This window comes from Cyrtonyx montezumae, unplaced genomic scaffold, assembly GCF_038088225.1.
Source record: "Cyrtonyx montezumae isolate F1298 unplaced genomic scaffold, pur_monq_1.0 scaffold_75, whole genome shotgun sequence".
NCBI classification, from domain to species: Eukaryota; Metazoa; Chordata; class Aves; order Galliformes; family Odontophoridae; genus Cyrtonyx; species Cyrtonyx montezumae.
In genome coordinates, this window is record NW_027072084.1 from 240258 (window position 1) to 249843 (window position 9586).

General features: G+C 62.9%; 1 protein-coding gene across 1 annotated transcript; it reads left to right on the forward strand.

Moving 5' to 3' along the window:
- Positions 1-529: 529 nt before the first annotated feature.
- CGN (cingulin) lies at positions 530-8888 on the forward strand. Its single transcript, XM_065751580.1, has 20 exons — positions 530-1396; positions 1523-1623; positions 1810-1879; positions 1949-2044; positions 2117-2247; positions 2436-2535; positions 2607-2819; positions 3135-3283; positions 3361-3502; positions 3574-3774; positions 4068-4253; positions 4597-4854; positions 5235-5405; positions 5496-5657; positions 6333-6422; positions 7433-7516; positions 7811-7929; positions 8004-8112; positions 8214-8377; positions 8500-8888. The coding sequence occupies exons 1-20, from the start codon at positions 578-580 to the stop codon at positions 8639-8641; spliced, it is 3507 nt and encodes a 1168-aa protein (XP_065607652.1). The 5' UTR covers positions 530-577; the 3' UTR covers positions 8642-8888.
- The last annotated feature ends 698 nt before the right edge of the window (positions 8889-9586 follow it).

Sequence of the window (9586 nt, forward strand, 5' to 3'; positions counted from 1 at the left end):
GCCGTGTGCTGAGCGCGCGGTGCCCGCAGTGCCGCTCACAGCGCAGTTATTTTGGGCAGCGCACGGAGGCAGTGGTGGAAGAGCACAGCTCTGTGGGGCCGGGGCTGCCCGGGGCTCTTCTGTCGCTCTGCATCAGTCCCACCGGAGCTCCCGGCGCTGCGGTGACTGCGGTGGTGTCGGAGGGTGAGCGGAGGACGTCAGTGACTGCTGGGTGTCAGCGCCGTGCTGGGGTGTGGGGTTGGTCCGGCTTCATGGGGCCAGAGCTGCGTGGGGCTGAGGGTGCTGCGTGGGGCTGGTGGTCTGCTGCTGCTTTCCCTGTGTGTTTCACTGTTGGCTCAATGCGGGGACAGGGCTCCATCTGTGCTGTGAGCACAGCGGGATCGGGGGCTGTGCTGTATGTAGGAGCAGAGCCGCTGGGTCCCCAGCCCTACGGGGCTGCATCCTCGCTGTGGGGCCGTGTCTGTGCTGTGGGGCCATGTCAGTCATATGGGGACGCATCCCCCTAGCACTGGGGGTGCAGACCGTGGGTCCCGCTGTGACTGTGCCTTCTTCCCAGGACGGCAGCACCACACCCGGCATGGAGCGTGCAGCAGAGAAGCAGAGCCCGGTGGACTACGGCGTCCAGATCCGCTTCATCAATGACCTCCAGGAGCCCAAGAAGGCCCCGAAGGCGCGCGCCAAGCCGGGCTCCTATGGGGTGGCCGTGCGCGTGCAGGGCATCGCGGGGCAGCCCTTCGTCGTCCTCAACAGTGGTGATAAAGGCAGCGACTCCTTCGGGGTGCAGATCAAGGGCGACGGCTCCTACCCTGCAGGGACCATCACCCCACAGCCCCCAGAGCCACCCCCTGAGCCGGACCACCCCGAGAACCCCTATGTGCGCCCGCAGCCTTCCTACAGCATGTCGGATGAAGAGCACGCTGCCGCCCCGGTGCCCACCCGGCACAAACCCCACAGCAAGATGGGAGCTGAGCTGCGCCGGACGCAGTCCCATGGGAACCTGCTGGCTGCTGCCGATGAGCCCATGGCCACCAGGAGCAGCAGCACGCTGAGCATCGCCCACCCCACACACCACAAAGGCTCCGAGCTTCGGGTCACCCCCTCCTCAGACTCGGAGAGCCCGGGGTCGCGGCACATGGGTGGGGACATCGACACCGAACCGCTCTCCTCGGTGAATTCACTCATCAGTAAATTTGATGGCAAAGTGCAGCAGCGCGGCCGCGCAGCGCGGCGATCCCGCGTGGCCCCGGAGGAGAGGAAGCGCTCGCAGAGCCTGGATGCCCGCGGCACCGTTCCCGACGGCCGCACCGTGGGCGCACCGTCCCCTCTGCCCACGGGGGGGGGCAGGAACCGCGGCACCGAGGAGCGGCTGCAGAGCAAAGCACAGACAGAGCTGCAGGTATGGGGTACGGGGGGGGTTGGGTGGTGGCGGCGGCACCGCTCGGTGATCCCGTGGCTGTGGGGTGGGAGCAGAACCCCAGTGAGGGGTTGGTGCCCGGTGCTGAGACCTCCATCCTGTGGGCAGCTGAAGTCAACGCCGGATCTGCTGCGGGACCAGCGCGAGGTGGCCCAGCCTGGCAGCACTGAGGACCCCAAGGAGCTCATCTACGGGATCCTGAAGGAGGGGTGAGCGTCCCCAGACCTGTGGGGTGGTTGCATGTGGGTGGGGTGGGAACGCAGCAGTTGATGCCACGTGGTTGAGTGCTGGGGGCTTGGGGGAGGACAGCAGTGAAGCACTTGGGGCACCCCCTTCCTGTGCCCATCCCACTCCATCCCGTACCCAACACGTTCCCTCTGCCACGACGTCCCCAGGAGCAGGGACAGCGGTGCAATGCTGAAGAGGAAGGCTGCACTGGTGCTGGAGAAGCTGCAGGAGGTGGTGGTGAGTGGGTTATGGGGTGGGTTACAGCTCTGGGGCACAGGGGGTGACGCTGAGCTGGGGTGTCCCCAGGTGCCCACCAAGGGGACAACGTGCTCCCAGCCCCAGCACCGCGCGTTGGCCCAGAGGGTGGAGGAGCTGCAGGAGAGGTTGGATGAGGAGAGCAAGGTGAGGCTGCCAGGTGGAGGTGGGTGTCCCGTGGGTGCGGCTGTCATTGTCACCAGCGTCCCCTCCACGCAGCTCCGCCAGAAGCTGGAGCTGAACAAGGACCGCAGCACCGCACGGGTGCTGGAGGAGGCCCAGGAGGAGAGCGCACGGCTGCGGACAGCGCTGGAGAGGAGAATACAGGAACTGCAGAGGAGCACCAAGGAGTAAGGGCTGCGCGGGGCTGTGTTCCCGCAGCGCTGCACCGGGTGGTGGGGACCCTGCGCTGTCCCCATCCGGCGGTGCGGAGCTCTCCATCCTCTGAGCTGTGGATGTGGTCTGTGTTCCCCTCTCTGTCAGTGGGGTCTGAGGGCTCTGCTGTGCATTATGGGGTCTCAGACCAGTGTCCCCCCAGGCTTGGAGAGGCAAAGGCAGCACAGGCACGGGCAGAGGAGCAGCTGAAAGCGGTCCGTACAGAGATGGGAACAGCACCAGACACCGACGCTCTGTACAAGGTACATGGCCACATGCATTACCACACAGCCATCCTTCACTGCGCCGCCAACCACCAGCACCTCTGCTCCAGGAGCTGGAGGAGGCCCGGGAGGAGCTGGAGGAGGCCCTGAGCTCCCGGCAGCGGTTGGAGGAGCAGCTGCGGCTGCGGGAACGGGAGCTGACGGCGCTGAAAGGGGCTCTGAAGGAAGAGGTGGCCAACCACGACCGTGAGCTGGAGCGCGTGCGGCTGCAGTGCCACAGCGACATGGAGCAGCTCCGGCGCAGCGTGGAGGACATCTCACAGGTGTGGGCTCTGCACTTGGGACCCGTGTCCTCACATCCTGCCTCATCTCTCTGTGCTCCATCCTTGGGGTAGCCCAGAGCTATCAGTGCTGCCTGGCTGGTGCTGCAGGGCTCCCTATGTCCTTGGGCCGTCTCCTCGGGGGCTGCTTTGGGTGGTGTTAAACCAGGCAGAGCCTCAGCATCCCCAGAGAGGGTCTGAGCATCCCCAGAGCATCCTTGGAGCATCACTGGAGCATCTCTGGGCAGAGTGTCCCTGGGCAGGGGCTCAGCATCCCCCAGGGGACACCTGCTCTGAGCACTCCACCCCATTCCCCAGAACCAGGCCGACCTGGAGTCGGAGAAGCAGAAGATCGGTGCAGTGGTGCGGAACCTTCAGCGCGAACTGGAGGAGAGCTCGGAGGAGACGGGGCATTGGAGGGAGATGTTCCAGCGGAACAAGGATGAGCTGCGCGCTGCCAAGCAGGAGTGCGTCCCGGCAAATCAGGGCAGGCTCAGGGCCGGGGGAGTTGCTGTCCCCCTCCATCCCATGCTCCCGTTCCCAGACTGCTGCAGGTGAAGATGGAGCGGGAGGAGTTCGAGGAAGAGCTGCGGGAGCTGCGGGATCGCTTCGCGGCCGTGCGGGAGGAGGTGGAGAGGGCGCGGAGCAGCGCAGCCGACCCCAAAGAGATGGAAGCGCTGCGCACGGTGCGTAGCAAAGAGGGGATCCGGGTACCGTGCACACCCCCTCGGGGTCCCTGAGCCCATCCCATCCCCAGGAGCTGCGCCGGGCGCGGGAGGCACAGCGGGAGCTGGCGGAGGAGAAGGAGCAGCGGGAGGAGGTGGTGCGGCAGCGGGAAGAGGAGCTGCAGGCGCTGCGCAGCACTGTGCGGGACGAGGCCCAGAGCCACAGCGGAGCCATAGAGCAGTGCCACCGTGACATGGAGCGGCTGCAGGAGGAGAGGGACGAGGCTGTCAGGGTGAGGGTGGAATGGGGATGGTGTCAGAACGGGGATGGGGTGGGGATGAGATGAGAATGGCGACAGCGATGGGGTGTGGTTGGGATGGGAGGGGGGATGGCGATGGTGTTGGAGTGAGGAGGATGGAGATTGATTGGGATGGGATGGGGAAGGGCTCGGTGCTGCTCAGCCATGAGCCAAGAGACAGTCTCACCACACTGCTGCGATGGGACCCAATTTCATACCACATCTCCTGAGCTGGGCTGGTGGCTGCGAGGCCAAGTGGCCCACCCTGTTGTGTGGCTGCGCTGCAGGCAAAGGTTTCCCTGGAGGGTGAAAGGGCGACAGCAGAAGCGGCGCTGCGGGAGTTGCAGGAGCAGCATGAGGAACTGAGGAGGAAAGTGCAGGGCATGGAGACACAGCTGAAGGACTACGAACGCATGGGGGAAAACTGGGAGGGCTCCCAGGCACGACTCCGCGAGAAGGTCACCAAACTGGAGGTACCATGGCCACGGGTCTGGGCTGAAGGACTCGGGGTTTGGGGAGATGAGGCCATATTGGGAATGTGAGGGTCAATGGGGACACTGGGAGATGTGGGGAGTATTGAGGATCTTGGGGACATGGGGACACCTAGGGGCACGAGGTCATAGGGTGCAGGTGGCACCAGGGGGACATTTGGAGGACTGGGGGATGTGGAAACAGTGGGGGTTGTGGGGGCACTGAGGGACATCTATAGGGGTGTGAGGTCACAGGGGAAGCAGATGGCACTGGGGGAGACACTGGGGACTTCAGGAATCATGGGGGATAGTGCCATCTCCTGGTGCCATCCTCCCTCCCTCCCAGGCAGAGCGCAGACGTGCAGAGGAGTCGTTGAGCGAAGCCACGGACCGTGAGCAGGAGCTGCTGCGGGCACAGCGGTTTCTGGAGACGCGTCTAGATGAGGCACAGAGGGGAATGGCACGGCTGACACAGGAGCAGCGGGAGCTGAGCACGTCCCTCCAGGAGGAGCAGAGGCAGAAGGAGCAGCTGAAGCGTGCCAAGAGTGAGCTGGAGGAGCAGAAGCGGCTGCTGGACCGCAGCACTGAGAAACTGAACAGAGAGGTGGGGAGCTCCTGCACACCATCACCCCATCCAGTTGGGGTATCCTGTGTCCAGCTGGTCTCTGAGGTGCCCTGGCCAGGGTGGGCAGAGGTGCTGTACTGCAGGGCTCTGCCCCGCTCTTTGGATGTGCCCATCCCATTGTTTTGATCCTTCCTTGTTATGTTGGAATGTCCCTCTTTGTGCTCATGCTCACGAAATCCATGCTGTTCTCGTGGATCTGCATCCAGTGATACACTGTCCCTTGCACTTGGGGGCACCTGCACCATCCTGGTGCCTTCCAGCTCCCATCCCATGGGCTTCTTCCCATCACCATGGGGGCAGCGGTGTCTTCCTAATCCCATGCCCCCCTTCCCACCTCTGGTCCCATTGCTCTGTCACAGCTGGAGCAGATGACAGAGGAGTCCAGCCGCTCACTGGCCGCTCTCAAGGCTCAACTGGAGGAATGCAAGGAGAAATCCCGCAAGGAGATCACTGATTCCCAGAAACAAGCCAAGGACCGTGGTGCCGAGGTGGAGAAAATGCAGTTCAGTGTGGGACGGCTGCAAGACGAAGTATGGCAGGGACTGGTGGCCACAGCCTAGCTATGGCCCAGGTGTCCGTGGGGCTGCTGTCCCCACACTGCATCTCACCACTGTCCCAAGGTCACCAGGCTGAAGCAGGCGCTGCAGGACAGCCAGGCGGAGCGGGACAGCGCGCTGCTGGAGCGGGATGTGATGCTGCAGCGCCTGCGTGGCCTCGAGGAGGAGGCAGATGCCAAGAGGCGCTCCCAGGACGACCGCTCACGGCAGCTCAAGGCTCTGGAGGTGGGTTCCAGCACCTGAAAAATGGGTTGTTGGCACACAGAGAGTGAGGTTGTGGCACCTGAAATCTGGGGTCACGGGTAACCAAAATTCCAGGGGCAATGCTGGCGGAAGAGTGGGTTGCTGGATCCAAAATCCTGGGGTTGGAGCAACCAAAAACCAATGGGGTCATAGTTGCCCAAAAACTGAGTCGCCCCGATCATGCTGCCTGAAAATGGGGATCAGGAGCCCAAAAACCAGCAGGGCCTTGGCACCCAAAATCTTGGAGTGTGCAAAACTGGGTCACTGGCACCCAAAGAATGGGGTGTGGTGCTCAAAATCCAGGGTTGTGGAGTACCCAAAAACCAGACTTGTTGGTGCCCAAAACCCGGGGTCACAGCTCCCCAAAAACCAGCCTCTGGCACCCCAAAACCACCGGGTCCACGGTGCCCCAAAAAGTATCCCGTGGCACCCAAACCCACACCTCCACCTGCTCCCTGCAGTGCTGAGCCCTGACAGCGAGGGGCAGAGTGTGCTCAGCCATCCTGCAGCTGCACGGGGTGCGGTGCTGCGAGGTGCACCCATTTTTCTGGCCCCGTCCAATGAAGCTCCACAAATGGCAGTGGAGAGCCCTTCTCTCACCACCTCGGTGCCATTCCGATGCCGTGGGGCCGGGGCTGACCCCCCGTCCGTCTGCAGGAGAAGTCCAAGCGCCTGGAGGAGGAGCTGGAGGAGGAGCGAAGCACGGCTGAGCTGCTGACCGAGCGCGTCAACCGCAGCCGTGACCAGGTGGGGCGGCCAGCGGAAATCCCACGAGCATGATGCAAAAACAATGCCCAAGATTAAGGAGGGAGGTTGGTGTTTGTGCAGGAAGTTGGGGCTGTCAGCTCCCAATTAACCCAACCGCTCATTAGCTTCAAAGCCGGAGCTGACGCAAGGAGTTACGGCATTGATGCCGCTGGCGTTGCCAATGGATTGCGGGAGCCTCGGCCCCATTGCTTGCAGCTCTCCAGGGCTGGACAGGGGTGTTCTGGCCCCATGGGGCTGTGCTTCGGGATGGGTTTCCCCATTTTTCATCCCCAAAAGGAGCACATCCCAACAGAGCTTGCTGAGCAATAGCAGCAAACAAAGCCATGGCCAAACCTCCCAATACTGCAGCGTTGGCTCAGCTGGTGGGTGCTCCCATCGCTTGTGGGGGCATTGTGGGCCCTGCAGGCACCCTGTGGGGCTGGGGATTGGGGAGTGGGGTGAGTGATTTGGTGAGTTTCCCATTTTTCATCCCCAAACTGGGCACATCTCAGCAGAGCTTTTTCCCGCGTGCCCTCAATTTGTCCAAATTGAGCAACGCAGTGTGTAGGTGGCAGTGAAACTGGAGTGTGGCTCTGACAGCGTCACCGTGCAATTTTTCTGGGGCTGTTCATTTATCATTCAGGCAACGCTGCACAAAAAAACGCTGCACAATGTAAAATAACACCCAAAGCGGTCTGGTTGGCCCTGGCCAAGCCCGGGGGTGTTGGGTTTGATCCATTGGTGCACCAAATCCATTTTGGCCCCAAGCACGGCCGCACCATGGTGCCTGAAGGTCCCCACTCCCAGTCCAACCAGTTAAACCCTCCAGTGGAGAATTGCAGCCCGCACACCCAGGGGTGGGAGGTGTGGCAGCTGCTTGTTAGGATTAGAAAGAGGACGGCTAATTGGGGAGGGAGCCGGCAGCCTCTCGCTGGGGTGTGTGACCATGGGGAAGGGACTGGGGCTGGCACCGTGGTGACCAGGGCCATGGCTGATGTCCCTATCCTCAGATCGACCAGCTGCGTGCTGAGCTGCTGCAGGAGCGCTCGAGCCGCCAGGACCTGGAGTGTGACAAGGTCTCTCTGGAGCGTCAGGTGGGCACTGGGGGCCACATCCCTCATCCTTCCGTGCCACGAGTGATGGGAATGCAGTGGAGTGATGGGCACTGAGCTCTGTGCTGTGCCATTATGCTGTGCCCTGAGCACCTCCCCATGCCCATGTCCCTCTGTGTGGATAATTACCACTGTATCACCATCCTCGTTGTGGGCACTCCCTGGGAGAGGTTTCTGGTGCCATCCTCCCCAGAGGCCGGGGTTGAGCTGGCCCGGTGGTCAAGGCTTGGATTGACCTGGTGGCCTCTGGTGGTCTCCGTGTCCCCTTCTCCCCAGAACAAGGAGCTGAAGAGCCGCCTGGCCAGCTCCGAGGGCATGCAGAAGGCAGGTGGCTCCGTCTCACAGCTGGAGGCGCGCCTGGAGGAGCTGCAGGACCGGCTGCAGGCTGAGGAGAGGTAGTAGCCCCATGTCCCCGCTGCCACCATGGGCCGACCGTGCCATCAGATCCTCACCGCTCACCTCCTGGCAGGGAGAAGAGCGTCCTCCAGTCCTCCAACCGCAAGCTGGAGCGTAAGGTGAAGGAGCTGACCATCCAGATCGATGACGAGCGGCAGCATGTCAATGACCAGAAGGACCAGGTGTGGTCTCATGGCCATGAGTTGGTGGGCATTGTCCCATAGCCACTGGGGGGTGGGTGAGTTGGTGGCCACCGTGGTGCTCAATAGCCATGTCCCTGCAGCTGAGCCTGCGGGTGAAGGCGCTGAAGCGGCAGGTGGACGAGGCTGAGGAGGAGATCGAGCGGCTGGAGGCTGCCCGCAAGAAGGCACAGCGGGAGCTGGAGGAGCAGCACGAGCTCAACGAGCAGCTGCAGGGCCGCGTCAAGGCGCTGGAGAAGGAGGCCTGGTAGGGAGAGAGATGGCCCCACAGCTTCTGTAGCCCCACCATGCCGTGCCCCATGGTTCCGCCCTGCAGCTCCAGCATGCCATGACCTGCACTCCGTGCTGAGCCCTCTCTTCCTTCCCCAGGCGCAGAGCTGCCCGCGCGGCCGCCGATTCCTCACTGCAGGACGACGCGCTCAGCTCTGATGAGGACCTGGACAGTGCCTACGGGCCCTCCTCCATCGCTTCGCTGCTCAACGAGGCCAACCTGCAGACCAGCTCCTGCTGAGCCCCATGGAGCCCCCGGGGCTGCGGGAGCTGCTCAGAGATCTCTGCACCGCCGCCGTTGGCCATCGGCCCTCTTCCTCTTCATGGTGGCCCCAGGGCGGTGGCTGTGGGGATGGAGCCCGTGGTCTCCAGGGAGTGCCACTGCCCCTCAGCTCCCATTTATTTTTATATGCAGTGGTTTTCCTCATTCCTCACTGTTCTTTTCCCTCTCAAAGTGCTGTTTTCAATAAAATGGACCATTTCAACAATGGCAGTGCCCACAGCGGCAGTGCAGGACTGGGGTGCAGGGTGGGGGCAAGTGGCTCCCTCCGGCCAGGCTGGGTCTGGCCCTGAGATACATCCTCATTATCACTAATTAACGAGAATGGGAGCCATGCCAGGTGCTAATTAGCGCCATTGTGTTGAGTGGCGGTGGTTACCACAGTTCCCCTCTGTGGCCTCCAGTGGGGCCGTGCCAGCTCTGCCCCTGAGCCGCTTCAGTCCCCGCTGCCTCAGTTTCCCCACATGTACTCAGAGCGGTGGCACTGGGGACAGGGGGACCCCATCCCATCCCTGTGCCACAAGTCAGGCCCAGTACCCAACCCTGCACCCACTGCGGTGCAACCAGTCCGGCTCCTCCGGGCAGCGCTGCACTGCGCACCGGAGCTGCTCAGCTCCTGGCATTGTTCCTGGCACCGTGGTTGGCATGGGGCTGTCCCCACACCGTGGCCCCACTGCTGCCCGCTGAGCTCATGGCACTGCCATGCAGCAGTGTGGGACATCGGTGGGGATCGGTGGGGCACAACCCGCCCCAGCACAGCTCAGCACGTGGCGCTGCAGATTGGGTCCGCTTTGGCACGGGTTGTGCTCCACTTTAGCACAACTTGGCACAGTCCGACAGTTGGATGTGGCATGGGAAGGGCTTTAGCACCAGTTTGGCACCAGTTTGGCACCGGATCGCCACCTC

Bases quoted from the DNA above. Each gene is read 5' to 3' on its own strand.
- CGN (XM_065751580.1), top strand. From the start codon at position 578: ATGGAGCGTGCAGCAGAGAAGCAGAGCCCGGTGGACTACGGCGTCCAG. The intron at 1,624-1,809 runs GTGAGCGTCCCC...CGACGTCCCCAG, and splicing joins TACGGGATCCTGAAGGAGGG to GAGCAGGGACAGCGGTGCAA. The intron at 7,517-7,810 runs GTGGGCACTGGG...CCTTCTCCCCAG, and splicing joins AGGTCTCTCTGGAGCGTCAG to AACAAGGAGCTGAAGAGCCG.